This window comes from Pseudophryne corroboree, chromosome 3 (assembly GCF_028390025.1).
Source record: "Pseudophryne corroboree isolate aPseCor3 chromosome 3, aPseCor3.hap2, whole genome shotgun sequence".
NCBI classification, from domain to species: Eukaryota; Metazoa; Chordata; class Amphibia; order Anura; family Myobatrachidae; genus Pseudophryne; species Pseudophryne corroboree.
The window spans coordinates 448,942,546-448,961,091 of record NC_086446.1 but is presented as its reverse complement, the minus strand read 5'-3'; the positions used below and the strand labels follow the sequence as shown (position 1 = coordinate 448,961,091).

At 43.8% G+C, this 18,546-nt stretch overlaps 1 protein-coding gene across 1 annotated transcript in view; it reads left to right on the top strand.

Annotated features, from left to right (window-relative positions):
• The window catches only part of LOC135055926 (protein-glutamine gamma-glutamyltransferase E-like), a 226,952-nt gene that overhangs the window by 177,735 nt on the left and 30,671 nt on the right, over window positions 1–18,546 (top strand). The window contains exons 3-7 of the mRNA XM_063960528.1: window positions 556–804; window positions 908–1,026; window positions 3,817–3,945; window positions 6,118–6,295; window positions 10,520–10,655. Of these exons, the coding sequence (XP_063816598.1) occupies window positions 556–804; window positions 908–1,026; window positions 3,817–3,945; window positions 6,118–6,295; window positions 10,520–10,655 (811 nt within the window). The remainder of the gene's footprint in view (window positions 1–555; window positions 805–907; window positions 1,027–3,816; window positions 3,946–6,117; window positions 6,296–10,519; window positions 10,656–18,546) is intronic.

Below are 18,546 nucleotides of genomic sequence, written 5' to 3'. Positions count from 1 at the left end.
TTATAAATTACTTATAACATTGCATTCTCTTCATTTGACATTGATCCAGCTGGAAGTCTTTTGTGTGGAGGTCTTTAATCACAGGCTGTTATCTTAGGCCTTTTTTATATGCGGCCTAGAGAATATAATTACTTTTAGTAAAAAACTAATGTAAAATATACGGTAGTGTTAGAACTTGATGAGCGCTGCTAAAACAACACTGCTGTTAGTTCCTTACATTTTCTCTGATTAACCAAGCAATTTTAAATGATGTAAGTAGGTAACTGATGAGAATGTTGTGTACATTAAAACGGACCTGAAGTAAGATGTGAATACCTAAACTTTTAACTTTAACAAATAAGTTCTAAATCCACCTTACTAAGGTACTCAAGCCCTTTGCTTGCAAGTGTCTTGAACTCTAATAACAGCCATGTTGTACAGTATCTCTATATAAAGCTGCATGGAAATAAAACTTATCATAGCGCATTCAATGCATATAAATAAAAGTGAATTTGATAATGATAAAGAGTAGATGAATGTGTCACATCACACCTGTCTTTATTCTCTCTATATAAGGTCCATCGCCATCAGAGACATCCAAAACAAAAGCAGTATTTCCACTGAATGGGAGTGAAAATAAGAATTCATGGAACTCAGTTTTGACATCGAACAATTCTAATGCTGTTACTATGACTATAAACAGCCCTCCAGATGCTGTCATTGGATTATATTATCTGCATATCTCTAGCAACACCAACAACACACTGACAATGTCTCCAAAGCCTATTGGTAGATTCTATCTGCTCTTCAACCCATGGGCACAAGGTGCAATGCTACAAAGTCTATAAAACTGAGAATTGTGGTGCATTGCCCACTGGTACTAGGAGTGATTACTTAACTTTTATTTAATTTAACATGTGCATTATAGGTGACGATGTTTTTCTAGCAGACGAGAGTCAGAGACAAGAATACGTGCTAAATGAAAAAGGAGTCATATTTATGGGGTCCGAAAATGAAATTGTGCCACTGCCTTGGTGCTACAATCAGGTACTTTGCTTACTATATTTTATAAATATTCCTGTGTTGTGGATTTATATTTTTCAAATTTAGAGCCAGTTTCTTATGCTCTAATAAAGAGCCCCCAGAGTCTCTTTATATACCAGCCCAGAGCTTCCTAATGCCTCTATATGCCTCAGAGCACCCTCATTTTCATATATGCCAGTCCACAGACTCACATGCCCCTTTATATGCCCATTCATACCCTTATATGTTGCCCAGAACTCTCTAATGACCTTATATGCTAGCTTGGAGCCTCCTCATACCCTAATATGCCTGCTCAGGGCCCGCTCATACCCGTATATTATATGTCTGCCCAGAGCCCACTCATGTGAACACAAAAGATACTGAAAGCACACTACACAGTGCATACACATTACAGTAAATGGCAGGAAAATTGTAGAAAATAACTAAAGTTGCTTGGAGGCACTGAAATGTAAATTAAACAAGAGCCAAATATAAAATGTTACCTTTTTAAAAAAAATTCACAACAATATATATATCAGCCCCCTTCCCCTTACCGAACAGAGTAGGAAATGTTTTTCTTTTTTTTTTAAAGGCGTGTTCAGTGCACTGTAATCCCACAATAAGATGCATCTGCAGCAATTTTACAACATATGCCTAACTAGATTGTCTAACATGCATTTGTAGAATCAAAGATGCAAACGTGATTGTCATCAGCTAGCGACATGCACCTGGGCTTGAGTACCAGAGTCATGTCCCACCAAATAGGTACATCTGCATCTTTTAGGGGTATTTGCCCTTACTGTACTTTGGGGGTTATTCAGGACGCATCGTGACTGCAATTTAACCTCCATGGTGCCAATGTGCACGCGCAGGACCGCCGAATGCGATTGCTTTGCAATGGGTGTGAAGTCCTCTGTCAGATTGACAGGCAGAGGCGTTTGCTGGGCGAGGGGTGGTGATGGACCATTGCAGGGGCAGCACGGGGAAAATGGGGGCTGGTTATTTTTGGGGTGGCTGCGTGATGTCAAATGCAGTCGCTCTGATGTAAAAAATGGTGGCGACACTCTGCATATGCAGCCTAGCTTCGGCTGCAGGGGGGCATCCCTAATTTTTGCAATCGCAATTGTTGTACAGTCGCATCCATGCTGAATAACACGCTTCCTCCAACACCCATTCCAATCCCCATGTCATAGGGAGTCATAAGTGAAGATTGACAAGAAAAACAGATGTGCATCATGAAAAGACTTGTGCAGTAAGTGCACTACAAAAAGGAGCATTTATTGCCAAAAAAGCCACAACTTGCGTTCACATCTGACACCGGATTAAGTTTTATGATTCCTCAAACTCTGATTTGCTAAAACAGAATGCTTTTCAACCTGTCTGCATTGCCACTATCATCTCAGTATTTTTTTTTTTTTTTTGGGGGGGGGGGGGGTTCTTAAGCTTTTTTCTGGTTGTTTGCAAAACCAACTCTTGATTAATTTGGTGGTTTCTATTCTTCACATGTTTAGTGGCATCTTCTATAATGGTAGTTTTCTGGTGAATGGACGGCAGTCTTGCCTTTAGTTGATCCGGGGTGTGTGTGAATTATTAGATCTACACTGAAAAGGTCTACAGTCAATAGGTTTACCACATTGTAGTCATGCATTATGTCGACAGGGTCAAAAGGTCGACATAGAATAGGTAGACAGTAGAAAAGATCGACAGGTTCAAAGGGTCGACAGGGTCAAAAGGTTGAAATGTATCTGGTCGACACAAAAAAGGTAGACACAATTTTCTTTTTTGGTATTTTGTCACTTTTCTGCCCCAAACAAGCCCCTTTAGTGTGCTATGTCCCCTCGCATGGCTCAGGCAAGGTGCCTCGCTCTGCTACCGCTGAACCCGGCACAGGTTACTATTCCCAATCGTAGTCCATGTGGCTGGTAAAGTATGAAAAAGTTGAAATTTAAAAAAAACTTGTGTCTACCATGTGTGTCGACCATTGTTACGTCGACCTTGGACCACGTTGACTTTTTGGCCATGTTGACCTTTTACATGTCGACCTTTTGACCCTGTCGACCTAATGCAAGTCTACCATTACAGTAGTGGTAGACCTATTCACTAGAGACCTTTTTAATGTAGATCTATAGTCCGGATACCACCTGGGGCTTTCAAAACAGCCTGATAAATCACCAAACACAGGCGTCTGCAGCAACAATGTATCTTGCGAGAATTTTTAACATGTTCACTTTCACCGATCCTATGACGGATCACCGATCATCGATGGTCGTCGATCGATTGATCCGGACAGCAGACTGGCGCTTTCAGCAGGTCAGGGGATCGGGGCATCGCCCAGCCTGATGTACGGGCACCTGACCTCTGCATAAGAGCCACCACGCAGCCATTGATCCACCAATGATAATAAATCCTATGGTACTGTATATAACTGCTAAAGTGTACAGAATAGCACTTTCAACAAAATACTCCTTATTTAAATGAGAAACAAGGTATTAAAGTAGTAATTTAAAAATAAAAATAGGTAATGTAGAAGTGGGATTATATTGGAAATAATATTAGTTTGCTATTGCAAATGTTTTAGAAATCCTGAAATATAATTGCTTTACAATTATGCAAGATATATCTGCATGAGAACCCACCAAGATATTTTCAATAGTGTTAAAATTTGTAACATGCTTAACATTGACACAGCTGTAGCTTGAAAATGCTCACAATTTATCAGTATGCTTGTCTAATTACTGTACTGCGTATCATTAATGAGTTCAAAGAGGAATTTTCCATAACTCCGTTTTCTGTGTTGTATTTTCATGTCTGTAGTTTGAAAGAAGCATACTTGAAATCTGCTTTGCTATTTTGGATCGCAGCATTAATTACCATAAAGACCCAAATTCAGATGTCGCCCAGAGGAATGACCCACTGTATGTTTGCAGGATTCTTATTGCCACGGTAAGCTCTAATTAACATGTTTATTTGAATATATTCACTATACCTGATAGTGATTCTATGCTCTGACAAAACTGACTTAACCCTGATTACCGGTTACTTCTTGGTTTATTATAATTCCAGGGGGGGTTACTCTTGACCTTGGTAGTACAGCAGGATTTGTCATAGGAGAGTCAGCCCAAACGTGTGTGTCAAAGCAAATAGGCTGATTACAAGTATTGTTCTCACAACCACGTTCGTTCTCTACAATTCAGACTGTAAGCTCTCATAAGCAGGGCTCTCTTCCCTCATGCGTTTTTCCTTCCCTCACCTACACCATCATCTCCTTCCCACTTCCTACAAAGGCACAATTCCCTGGGTTCTACCAAACTGCTCCTTATTTGAGTATTATGACTGCTAATGCATGTCCATATCCTGTAATGTTCTTTACAGAAAGTCACTTTCATTTCTTCTTTTGTTCATACTGTTTCCATTAATGTACCTTGCAAAATGCTGTATTCCCTTGTGGCACCATATAATTTAAGGATCATAATACTAATAGGCTAGCAGAAGAAGAGAATAACACTAATATAAATCCTTATTTTGTCCCTGGTGGTTGTCGAGCAACTCAGAAACATTCATGGATTGAGTCTATAAAAAATTCATCCCCGTGCCAGTTCTAAAAAAATAGCCAATTTCATTAGACAACAACAACTTTCACATTTTAATAGCTCTTAGTTAATCCAGATTTAAAATATAACTGGAATTGTCCTCTACTGTACATCAGGGGTATTGAACATGTGCCCCTCCAGCTGCTGTTGAATTACACTGTCACGTCCATGGTCCCTGTGAACTTAGCTGATGATTGCGAAAAGGGATACTGGGTTGGAATGCCACAATACTCGAGGAGGGAAAATGTAGGACTTCCTAAAGTACCGCTACTACCGGATGCTGACGAGACCTGACCAGAGGTGCAGAGTCTAACCCACTGGGAGGTTTTCACCAGTGACCCCCTCCTATGGGGATTTGGGCTTTGCAGCCCCCTGGACAGGTATCCAGTAAAAGCTGAGGAGTCAGAGGATGGATAGCTAGAGATAGTCCGTGAGATATGAATTAGTCTCTGGTGGAACGTCAAAAACCAGATGATAGGCACTGATTGCCTGGAGGACCAGGAGAAACAACAAATGACAATATTTAGAATGACTGATGATACTTGAGACACTGGAGAACTAGGAGATACATGACGAAGCAATCAATGTAACCGATGGTACTTGAAGAAGCAATTGATAGTAACTGAAGAACACGTAGAGCTATCCGATGGTTATCGGCACTGGAGAACACATAGAGGTATCCGATGGTGATCGCACTGGAGAACAAGTAGAGATATCCAATGGTGATCGGCAGTGGAGAACACAAAGAGATATCCAATGGTAACTGCCACTGGAGAACACATAGAGATATACACTGCAGTACTGGAGATTGCTGATAGCACACCAGCATGAGGAAGCACTTGAAGAAGTTCTCTGTTGAATAACTCTGGGTGATGAACAATGTAGAAATAAATGCTCTAGGATGTGGAGACACAGAGTGGAGCCTAGAACCTGGAGCAGCAACACACAGCATGCACTGAAGGAGAAAGTTGTTTAGGCCCCTTCCTGTTCCCAGAATCACACTTATATACCTTCTATACTTCTATTGGTAAACAATCCAGTTAGATGACCAGGTAACATGGCTGCTGGAAACAATGCACACAGAGACCTAGATGCTGTATGCAGGATTCTGCCAATTACACACACAGAGGAATTCCTACACTGGTGGCTTAATCAGGAGTGAACAACACAAACATATGCAAGGAAGCAGAATACTGCATGGAGCTTTGCAAGACTGAGAGAAATCCCAAAACCCCTGCAGATCATGGGGTAAGCTACAAGGAACTCTTAGTGCATGCATGAAATAGTCCTGGATCCTGACATACACATCCCATCATGCTCTTCAACTGTTTTAGCATGCCCTAATGGCAAACCTGTGTCAGGGAATGCGGGATGTGCAGTTCCACAGTAGATGGAGGGCCACTTGTTGAATATCTCTGCTCTACATGCTCTCAATGCGGGCCATGATTCCTATGTTAACTTGCTAGAGATTTTATTTAAAGTTATTTTTGCCTATGCTTCTTACTGTACATACTGTATTTGTAAGTTAAATAGTAAAGATGAAAATGGCGTGCTTGTGGAAAACTGGAGCGGATTCTATGATGATGGTACATCCCCCACTAGCTGGAATGGAAGCCCCATTATCCTAAAAGACTGGTACTACAAGGAATACAAGCCTGTGAAATATGGACAATGCTGGGTGTATGGTGGTGTGCTCTGCACAGGTAAGGATCATCCAGCTTTGACAAATACCGGGCAGCACATTGCACATTACATAGTTTAGGGGGTAATTCAGAGTTGATCGCAGCAGCAAATTTGTTAGCAGTTGGGCAAAACCATGTGCACTGCAGGTGTGGCAGATACAACATTTGCAGAGAGAGTTAGATTTGGGTGGGTTATATTGTTTCTGTGCAGGGTAAATACTGGCTGCTTTATTTTTACCCTGCAATTTAGATTTCAGTTTGAACACACCCCACCCAAATCTAACTCTCTCTGCACATGTTATATCTGCCGCACCTGCAGTGCACATGGGGGGTAATTCCAAGTTGATCGCAGCAGGAAATTTTTTAGCAGTTGGGCAAAACCATGGCCCTCATTCCGAGTTGTTCGCTCGCTAGCCGCTTTTCGCAGCATTACACACGCTAAGCCGCCGCCCTCTGGGAGTGTATCTTAGCTTAGCAGAATTGCGAACGAAGTATTCGCAATATTGCGAAAAGATTTTTCTGTGCAGTTTCTGAGTAGCTCGAGACTTACTCTTCCAGTGCAATCAGTTCAGTGCTTGTCGTTCCTGGTTTGACGTCACAAACACACCCAGCGTTCGCCCAGACACTCCCCCGTTTCTCCAGCCACTCCCGCGTTTTTCCTAGAAACGGCAGCGTTTTTTCACACACACCCATAAAACAGCCAGTTTCCGCCCAGAAACACCCACTTCCTGTCAATCACACTCCGATCACCAGAACGAAGAAAAAACCTCGTAATGCCGTGAGTAAAATACCAAACTTCTTAGCAAATTTACTTGGCGCAGTCGCAGTGCAAACATTGCGCATGCGCAATTAGCGGAAAATCGCTGCGATGCGAAGAAAATGACCGAGCGAACAACTCGGAATGAGGGCCCATGTGCACTGCAGGGGAGGCAGATATAACATGTGCAGAGAGAGTTAGATTTGGGTGTGGTGTGTTCAATCTGCAATCTAAATTGCAGTGTAAAAATAAAGCAGCCAGTATTTACCCTGCACAGAAACAAAATAACCCACCCAAATCTAACTCTCTCTGCACATGCTATATCTGCCTCCCCTGCAGTGCACATGGTTTTGCCCAACTGCTAAAAAATTTCCTGCTGCGATCAACTTGGAATTACCCCCATAGTTTTGCACAACTGCTAACAAATTTGCTGCTGCGATCAACTCTGAATTACCCCCTTAGTGCAATATTTTCAGAGGAAATATCCCTGAGGCTGCACCTCTGATGACCATAGAGGGATGCAAAATGGGTACATTTACAAAATAATTATTAAAAGCAGCATATACCATAAAATAAAGATTGGTAAGAAAAATAAAGAGAAAGTGGTTGTAGCACTGTTTACACCTTGTTTCACTCCTATTCTTATAGGTTTTGTGTGAGTGAATTATAATGTTAATATATAAATAATGTTACCCGTAGCAAAATTATTAACATGCTTGATAATAAACTTGTATTTAGTAAGGTCAATGGTTCACCCAATTTTGTATACAAAGTATAATATATTAAGTCAAGGAGTAGCACCTGACTCGGGTAAAAACACAGATAGGGTGGCCAATCCTGGGATCGGGATTGGTGGGATCCCGGGATATAGGCCTAAAATTGGACAGGATTCAATCCTGGGATTGGAGCTTCCAATCCCGGGGATTTCGGGATTAGAAAACTCTCATGTTTTTCAATGGCAGGCAGCATTGAGCGTCCTCAGGAGGCTCAGACGCTGCCCAGCTCCCTCCTTGTGTGAAGTCAGAGGTCACACTGCGAAGTCTGATGCCAGCCGCCCGCGCTGCCCAGACCGTACCTCGCAACCCACCGCCTGCAGAAAGTGAACCCGCCCGCACTCACAGTGGATGGTGAGTAGTTCTGTTTACTGGATGGATCCGGAAAAGAGGGGGGGCACTGAAGATTTTAATGTCAAAATCTTGAACCCAATCTCGGGTATCCCGGGAATCTCGGGTATCCCGGGAATCCCGGGATTGATAATTTTTCAATCCCGATACCCAGGATTGAAAAAAAGGCCCGGGATTGGCTTCCCTAAACACAGACATAGGGGGAAATTCAATTATGGATGGTGGGCTAATTGATTCCCCGGGGCTATCCAATTTCCCTCGAAGCAAGTACAATGCTTGCATTATTTTTGGGACCTCAGCAATTTCCCTGTTTTCGTGATCACGGCAGCAAAAACACATAGGTCTGTGAATTTATCACAGATTCTATGTGTTTTCGCATGAAAACTTAATTTTTCAGGGAACTAACAACAGGCTCTAATTAGATTGCTAAAAAAATGCGGTAAAGTCCTGTTTTTAGCTGGCAAAAAATTATCTGGGCTAATTGAATTCCCTCCATAATGTGCAAACCAAAAAATGTGCATACCAAAAATAATGGGATTGACTTAATATACCTAATCTATATCTACCTACATAAATACATGTAAAGTATGTACTGTATGTAAAGTATGTAAAGTATGTGAGAGCATGTGTATGTGTATATATAACTAAAGTAGAATTAAAACAAACACATAAATTTGGTATAAATAGCCTCAGCTATTTTTGTTTGCCACAAAGTAAAAATGAAACATAAACATAAATCCTAGCCTGTTTGGCTCTAACAAGACATTAGGTTTTCCCTCTCTATGTATGAAGAGAACCTATGGTCCAAGTCACAAAACAATGTATCACTCACTTCAGGCAGTAATAGTGTACCTCGGCAAGCCAACAGCCAAGCTTGCTCCCCAGCCAATGAGAGATTTCCTGTTCAGACTGACAGGCTTTGAACACCCTCATACAGGGGTGTAGTATGATTGGCCGGCAGCCAGGATCCCGGGGGCCAGCATACCGGCACCAGGATCCCGACCGCCGGCATACCGACAGCTGGGCGAGCGCTATTGAGCCCCTTGCGGGTTCACTGCGTGTGCCACGCTGCGGGCATGGTGACGCTATTTATTCTCCCTCCAGGGGGGTCGTGGACCCCCAAGAAGGAGTATATGTGTCGGCATGCCAGCGGTCAGGATCCCGGCGCCGATATGCTGGTCGCCGGGATCCCAGCCGGCGGCATAGTGAAGACCACCCTAATACAGGTGTATTCACTGATTAGCCTTCTCTGAGATTAACGCCCTAAAGACCCGGACTGGGCCTAATGGATGGAGACCTCCCTTACTCTACATCCATAACCTCAGGAACCCTCAACCAGCTTTTACAGAAATAGTTTTTATCAAGCCATTTACAAACACTTTCCTAGGGTTTTAAACACACAGGACAGAAACCTTGGACATACGTATATACCTGTCCTCAAATACCATACCTCAAAAATTGTGCTTTTTTCACTATATATACAGATGGAGCCACGCTAGTCTTGGCTCCGTCCATGACGGAGACGCGCCCCACTCACCTGAATGGAGCGAGTCTCCGTCCACGCGCCCGGACAGAGCAGCTTCATCTGTATATAGTGTCTATAATTCAAATTCACTTATTCCAAGCAGTCCACAGCAAAGACTACATATCAGAATGTCACCAAATATTCAGTACGTAATTCTAAGGCCATGGGAAACAAATTCACTTTAAAAAAAAAATGAGTTCACAAAATCACCACCAGGGGAAGTTTTTCTGCTTGCAAGGTATCAGATACAGTAGTACTGTATGCAAATTTCCTTTAGTACGTCATCCCTTCTTATCATACTGTACCTCCCAACTTTGGATGTTGGTGAATCGGGACCTGGCATTAAATTTACAAGAATGTGCATTACTGGGGAAATTTATTTTTACCAAAACACGAATTCAGCAGCAGAAGTTTTTCAGAGATTTAGGTTGTTAAAATAATTTCCAAAATGGGATTTTTTTTTTTTTTATCTCTATCCCATGGCCTTATTAAGATTTACTGAAAGTTTAGCAATAACCAAATAAGTAGTAATTGCTACAGATTGCTTGGAATAGGTGCACTTTATCTACAGACACCATACACCCCCACCCCCCCACCCCCACAGACACACCCACCCACACACACATATATATATATATATATATAGTGTGTGTGTGTGTGCGTGCGTGCGTGTGTGTGTGTGTGTGTGTGTGTGTGTGTGTGTGTGTGTGTGTGTGTGTATATATATATATATATATATACACAGATATTGGAAAAAATATACTTTTATTGCTGCTTTAATGTTTTTATCACCTGACTTTTTCAGAGATCACAGCCAAATAATATCTGTATTGTTCCAGTGCTTAGGTGTTTGGGAATTCCAGCCCGGGTAGTCACCAACTTCAACTCAGCCCACGACAAGAATGCAAATCTGTTTATTGATATGTTATATGACAGCCATGGAGCTATCAGTGTATCCCAGCAGGATATGGTGTGGTAAATAATATTTTGAGTTGTTTGAGACAAAAAGGATGACCTAATTCTGTTTTGAAAATTTTAAATGAATTTTTTGATTTTTTACATTTATCTTTGCATCTTGTTCTATTCTCCTGGTGCATGGTAAATTTGACTTTGTTAGTTACTAAGGGGCCTATTTATCACCATCCGCATCCAGGATGCGGATGACAGGTGATAAAATCGGCCAAACTTGCACTGCGATAATTGATTACATCGCAGGGATGTATCAATTATCACATGCAGGGACAGAGCTTACGGTCTGCTCTGTCCCTGTGATGACACTCCGCAGCATCATCGGGGTATTTTTGTAAAAAATACCCCGATGTCCTGCTGCGCATGCGCCGCCCCCACTGACATTGCCGCCACCTGGTCGACCCCCCTGTCGCGACTACCCCTGTACACCGCAAACCCCACCAAGCGGGTCAATATATTTACCAGTCCATGGAGCCGGTCCGCGCTTCTCCTGCTGGGCTGCTGGGCGCCGGATCCTGTGTGCTGCGGTGACCACCGGTGCTATAAAGTGCACTGCCACTTTGCAGCATCACTTTACTGCACCGGGGTCACAGCACAGCACCTGAGCTGGCGAGATTATCACAGGGCACACTGCGGTATTTTTTCACATTTTTTTTTTAGTAAATTTGGCCACATCGCATTTCCCATTATAAGTATGGGGAATGCGATGTGGGTTACTAAAAAAAAAGTGAATTAAAGGGTTTGGAGCAGTTTTTCATGATATCGTTCATATCGCTCAGTGTGTAGGCACCAACGATGAGCGATGCGCAGCCCCGCGCTCGTTTATCCTTGGTGCCAGCTCGTTTATGCCTGCAAGCCAATATGGACAATATCGTTCATATTAGCATGCAGGGTTATGGAGCTGAGTGACGGGGGGAGTGAAGAAACTACACTCCCCCCGCTGCCAAGTCAGCACAGGCCCAATGCTCCAAGGTACCACATTAGTGAGAGGTTAAAGTGTTAGTAAGTGTTACTAAGAAACATAAGCTATGTGTGAAGAGTGTTAAATAGGTAAGAGGTAATATTATTAGGTTTTACATAGAAAATAAAATAATACAATAAAATAATATAATATAATATAATTAAATAACTCAACTGCATTTTTTTCTGTGTAGAACTACAAGTCTCAGCATGGTAGCACCTCTCATTATGTTTGGAATTAGCGTGATCAGTCTAGCCCGCACCCCAAAACTTACGATTTAGACATAAATTCATTCCAAATCTACATGAGCTCCATTGTGTCTCTTTTGCCCTAAATATATGATATATACTGTACATCTGGTAGTTGCAAATAACACCCTATAAAATAATGGTTAATGACAATAAAACACATTGATAAATTATAGCTTTTTGCAGCATGTTAAAGTTATGAGTCGGTGTGCACATTAAGGAATTTGAACTCACTGTTTCTCTAACGTCCTAGTGGATGCTGGGGACTCCGTCAGGACCATGGGGAATAGCGGCTCCGCAGGAGACAGGGCACAAAAGCAAGCTTTTAGGATCACATGGTGTGTACTGGCTCCTCCCCCTATGACCCTCCTCCAAGCCTCAGTTAGGTTTTTGTGCCCGTCCGAGCAGGGTGCAATCTAGGTGGCTCTCCTAAAGAGCTGCTTAGAAAAAGTTTTTAGGTTTTTTATTTTCAGTGAGTCCTGCTGGCAACAGGCTCACTGCATCGAGGGACTTAGGGGAGAGATTTTCAACTCACCTGCGTGCAGGATGGATTGGAGTCTTAGGCTACTGGACATAGCTCCAGAGGGAGTCGGAACACAGGTCACCCTGGGGTTCGTCCCGGAGCCGCGCCGCCGATCCCCCTTACAGATGCTGAAGATCGTGGGTCCGGAAACAGGCGGCAGAAGGCTCTTCAGCCTTCATGAAGGTAGCGCACAGCACTGCAGCTGTGCGCCATTGTTGCTACACACTTCACACTGAACGGTCACGGAGGGTGCAGGGCGCTGCTGGGGGCGCCCTGGGCAGCAATAATTAATACCTTTTATGGCAAAGAATACATCACATATAGCCATTGAGGCTATATGTATGTATTTAACCCAGGCCAGATATCTCAAAACCCGGGAGAAAAGCCCGCCGAAAAGGGGGCGGGGCTTATTCTCCTCAGCACACAGTGCCATTTTCCTGCTCAGCTCCGCTGTGAGGAAGGCTCCCAGGACTCTCCCCTGCACTGCACTACAGAAACAGGGTAACAAAGAGAAGGGGGGCATATTTTGGCGATATTTATATATTTAAAGCGCATATAACAGAAACAACACCTTTTAGGGTTGTTTATATACATTTTATAGCGCTTTTGGTGTGTGCTGGCAAACTCTCCCTCTGTCTCCCCAAAGGGCTAGTGGGGTCCTGTCTTCGATAAGAGCATTCCCTGTGTGTCTGCTGTGTGTCGGTACGTGTGTGTCGACATGTATGAGGACGATGTTGGTATGGAGGCGGAGCAATTGCCGGTAATGGTGATGTCACCCCCTAGGGAGTCGACACCGGAATGGATGGCTTTAATTATGGAATTACGTGATAATGTTAGTACATTACAAAAGTCAGTTGACGAAATGAGACGGCCGGAAAACCAGTTGGTACCTGCTCAGGCGTCTCAGACACCGTCAGGGGCTGTAAAACGTCCCTTACCTCAGTCAGTCGACACAGGTACCGACACAGATGAATCTAGTGTCGACGGTGAAGAAACAAACGTATTTTCCAATAGGGCCACACGTTATATGATCACGGCAATGAAGGAGGCTTTGCAGATCTCTGATACTGCAGGTACCTCAAAAAGGGGTATTATGTGGGGGGTGAAAAAACTACCTGTAGCTTTTCCAGAATCAGAGGAATTGAATGACGTGTGTGATGAAGCGTGGGTTAACCCCGATAGAAAACTGCTAATTTCAAAGAAGTTATTGGCATTATACCCTTTCCCACCAGAGGTTAGGGCGCGCTGGGAAACACCCCCTAGGGTGGATAAAGCGCTCACACGTTTATCAAAACAAGTGGCGTTGCCGTCTCCTGATACGGCCGCCCTCAAGGATCCAGCAGATAGGAGGCTGGAAACTACACTGAAGAGTATATACACACATACTGGTGTTTTACTCCGACCAGCAATAGCCTCAGCCTGGATGTGCAGTGCTGGGGTAGTGTGGTTGGATTCCCTGACTGAAAATATTGATACCCTGGATAGGGACAGTATTTTATTGACTTTAGAGCAATTAAAGGATGCGTTTCTTTATATGCGAGATGCTCAGAGGGATATTTGCACTCTGGCATCGAGAGTAAATGCGATGTCCATATCTGCCAGAAGAAGTTTATGGACGCGACAGTGGTCAGGTGATGCGGATTCCAAAAGGCATATGGAAGTATTGCCATATAAAGGAGAGGAATTATTTGGGGTCGGTCTATCGGATCTGGTGGCCACGGCAACTGCCGGCAAATCCACGTTTTTACCTCAGACTCCCTCCCAACAGAAAAAGACACCGTCTTTTCAGCCGCAGTCCTTTCGCTCCTATAAAAACAAGCGGGCAAAAGGACAGTCTTATCTGCCCCGAGGCAGAGGAAAGGGTAAGAGAGGGCAGCAAGCAGCCCCTGCCCAGGAACAGAAGCCCGCCCCGGGTTCTACAAAGCCATCAGCATGACGCTGGGGCTTTACTAGCGGACTCAGGAGCGGTGGGGGGTCGACTAAAGATTTTCAGCAATCAGTGGGCTCGCTCACAGGTGGACCCGTGGATCCTGCAGATAGTATCTCAGGGTTACATGTTGGAATTCGAAAGGTCTCCCCCTCGCCGGTTCCTAAAGTCTGCTTTACCAACGCCTCCCTTAGAAAGGGCGACGGTATTGGAAGCCATTCACAAGCTGTATTCTCAGCAGGTGATAATCAAGGTACCCCTCCTACAACAGGGAAAGGGGTATTATTCCACACTATTTGTGGTACCGAAGCCGGACGGTTCGGTAAGACCTATTCTAAATCTGAAATCCTTGAACCTGTACATACAGAAATTCAAGTTCAAGATGGAGTCACTAAGAGCAGTGATAGCGAATCTGGAAGAAGGGGACTTCATGGTGTCCCTGGACATAAAAGATGCTTATCTGCATGTCCCAATTTACCCCTCACACCAAGGGTATCTCAGGTTCGTGATACAAGACTGGCATTATCAGTTTCAAACGCTGCCGTTTGGTTTGTCCACGGCACCTCGGGTCTTTACCAAGGTAATGACCGAAATGATGGTTCTTCTACGAAGAAAAGGCGTATTAATTATCCCTTACTTGGACGATCTCCTGATAAGGGCAAGGTCCAGAGAACAGCTGGAAGTCGGGGTAGCACTAACCCAAGTAGTGCTTCAACAACACGGGTGGATTCTGAATCTTCCAAAATCTCAATTGACACCGACAACACGTCTGCTGTTCCTGGGAATGATTCTGGACACTGTTCAGAAAAAGGTGTTTCTCCCGGAGGAGAAAGCGAGGGAGTTATCCGAACTTGTCAGGAACCTCCTAAAACCAGGAAATGTGTCAGTACATCAATGCACAAGAGTCCTGGGAAAGATGGTGGCTTCTTACGAAGCAATTCCATTCGGCAGATTCCACGCACGAATATTTCAGTGGGATCTGCTGGACAAATGGTCCGGATCGCATCTGCACATGCATCAGCGGATAACACTGTCACCAAGAACAAGGTTGTCTCTCCTGTGGTGGTTGCAGAGTGCCCATCTGTTAGAGGGCCGCAGGTTCGGCATACAGGACTGGGTCCTGGTGACTACGGATGCCAGCCTACGAGGCTGGGGAGCAGTCACACAGGGAAGAAACTTCCAGGGTGTATGGTCAAACCTGGAGAAGTCTCTTCACATAAATATACTGGAGCTAAGAGCGATCTACAATGCTCTAAACATGGCGAAACCGCTGCTTCAGGGTCAGCCGGTGTTGATCCAGTCGGACAACATCACGGCAGTCGCCCACGTAAACAGACAAGGCGGCACGAGAAGCAGAAGAGCAATGACAGAAGCTGCAAGGATTCTTCGCTGGGCGGAAAATCATGTCATAGCACTGTCAGCAGTGTTCATCCCGGGAGTGGACAACTGGGAAGCAGACTTCCTCAGCAGACACGACCTTCACCCGGGAGAGTGGGGACTTCATCCGGAAGTTTTCCACATGATTGTGAACCATTGGGAAAAACCAAAGGTGGACATGATGGCGTCTCGCCTCAACAAAAAACTGGACAGATATTGCGCCAGGTCAAGAGACCCTCAGGCAATAGCTGTGGACGCTCTGGTAACACCGTGGGTGTACCAGTCAGTGTATGTGTTCCCTCCTCTGCCTCTCATACCAAAGGTACTGAGAATTATACGGAAAAGGGGAGTAAGAACAATACTAGTGGCTCCGGATTGGCCAAGAAGAACTTGGTACCCGGAACTTCAAGAGATGCTCACGGAAGATCCGTGGCCTCTACCTCTAAGAAGGGATCTGCTTCAGCAGGGACCTTGTATGTTCCAAGACTTACCGCGACTGCGTTTGACGGCATGGCGGTTGAACGCCGGATTCTAAAAGAAAAGGGCATTCCAGAGGAAGTTATTCCTACCTTGATTAAAGCTAGGAAGGAAGTGACCGCACAACATTATCACCGCATTTGGAGAAAATATGTTGCGTGGTGTGAAGCCGAGAAGGCCCCAACGGAAGAATTTCAATTGGGTCGATTCCTACATTTCCTGCAGGCAGGATTGTCTATGGGCCTAAAATTGGGGTCTATTAAAGTTCAAATTTCGGCCTTATCAATTTTCTTCCAGAAAGAATTGGCTTCAGTGCCTGAAGTACAAACTTTTGTCAAGGGTGTACTACATATACAGCCCCCAATTGTGCCTCCAGTGGCACCGTGGGATCTAAACGTAGTTTTGGATTTTCTCAAATCTCATTGGTTTGAGCCTCTCAAATCGGTAGATTTGAAGTATCTTACATGGAAAGTAACCATGCTACTGGCCCTGGCTTCAGCCAGGAGAGTTTCAGAGTTGGCGGCTTTAACGTACAAAAGCCCATATCTGATTTTCCATTCGGACAGGGCAGAACTGCGGACACGTCCTCATTTTCTCCCTAAGGTGGTTTCGGCTTTTCACTTGAACCAGCCTATTGTGGTGCCTGCGGCTACTAGCGACTTGGAGGACTCCAAGTTACTGGACGTTGTCAGAGCATTGAAAATATATATTTCAAGGACAGCTGGAGTCAGAAAATCTGACTCGTTGTTTATCTTGTATGCACCCAACAAGATGGGTGCTCCTGCGTCTAAGCAGACGATTGCTCGTTGGATCTGTAGCACAATCCAACTTGCACATTCTGTGGCAGGCCTGCCACAGCCTAAAACTGTTAAAGCCCACTCCACAAGGAAGGTGGGCTCATCTTGGGCGGCTGCCCGAGGGGTCTCGGCTTTACAACTTTGCCGAGCAGCTACGTGGTCAGGGGAGAACACGTTTGTAAAATTTTACAAATTTGATACTCTGGCTAAAGAGGACTTGGAGTTCTCTCATTCGGTGCTGCAGAGTCATCCGCACTCTCCCGCCCGTTTGGGAGCTTTGGTATAATCCACATGGTCCTGACGGAGTCCCCAGCATCCACTAGGACGTTAGAGAAAATAAGAATTTACTTACCGATAATTCTATTTCTCATAGTCCGTAGTGGATGCTGGGCGCCCATCCCAAGTGCGGATTGTCTGCAATACTTGTACATAGTTATTGTTACAAAAATCGGGTTATTATTGTTGTGAGCCATCTTTTTTTAGAGGCTACTTCTGTGTTATCATACTGTTAACTGGGTTTAGATCACAAGTTGTACGGTGTGATTGGTGTGGCTGGTATGAGTCTTACCCGGGATTCAAGATCCTTCCTTATTGTGTACGCTCGTCCGGGCACAGTACCTAACTGAGGCTTGGAGGAGGGTCATAGGGGGAGGAGCCAGTACACACCATGTGATCCTAAAAGCTTGCTTTTGTGCCCTGTCTCCTGCGGAGCCGCTATTCCCCATGGTCCTGACGGAGTCCCCAGCATCCACTACGGACTATGAGAAATAGAATTATCGGTAAGTAAATTCTTATTTTTTCTACATGTTGCAGTCTATGTAAATATATATTGCTTTCAGGTTTCAATCATGCTTGTTTGTCCATTCCATTTTAAAAACGCAGTGGGTGAAAACAAAAGCCATATCGCCACCAAGTTTTTGCCAAAAGGGCTGTATAACTTTAGTCTCATAACATGAAATGGTGCCACCGCTACCGCTGGCAGTATGATTTGCTTTAGCATGAGGAATCATGTTCTTTAATTACCATCCCAGTTTGGCAATAACAGATTTAAATCAATAAATAAATTTCACTCTAATTTTTTAAGTAAATTTACCTATTTTTTTTTTATTTTAATTAGTGGATTAGAAGTCCTGTTGAACAGTTTTTGGTTCCGTAATTCACATTAGTTTTACAATGGGACATATAGAAATACCGATGGAATAAATGTGAGTCTAATGTGTTTTAAATACATTAATATTTAGCATAAATGATATAAATTGCTTAAAAATGCATGTAAAATTGCACCATAAAAATAAAATTAATATTTGTTTCAAAAATGCATGCCAAAAAGTGCTTCAAGAAGGCATTACAAACAAACATAAAAACAGATATACTGTACATTTGAATGTAGTCTATTAAGCAAATATATAATAATGGCAAATTAACTCTACTACTGGTCCTGCGTAGTAAAGCAACACACATATTTGTTTCTTAAGAACACCCAGCAAGATTTTTATTCCAGGCATGCTACTGTATGTAACAGGACCATCATCAAATTATGGGTGTCAACACAATTGTGTTTGAGTTTCCCCGCACTTCAAGTCAGTG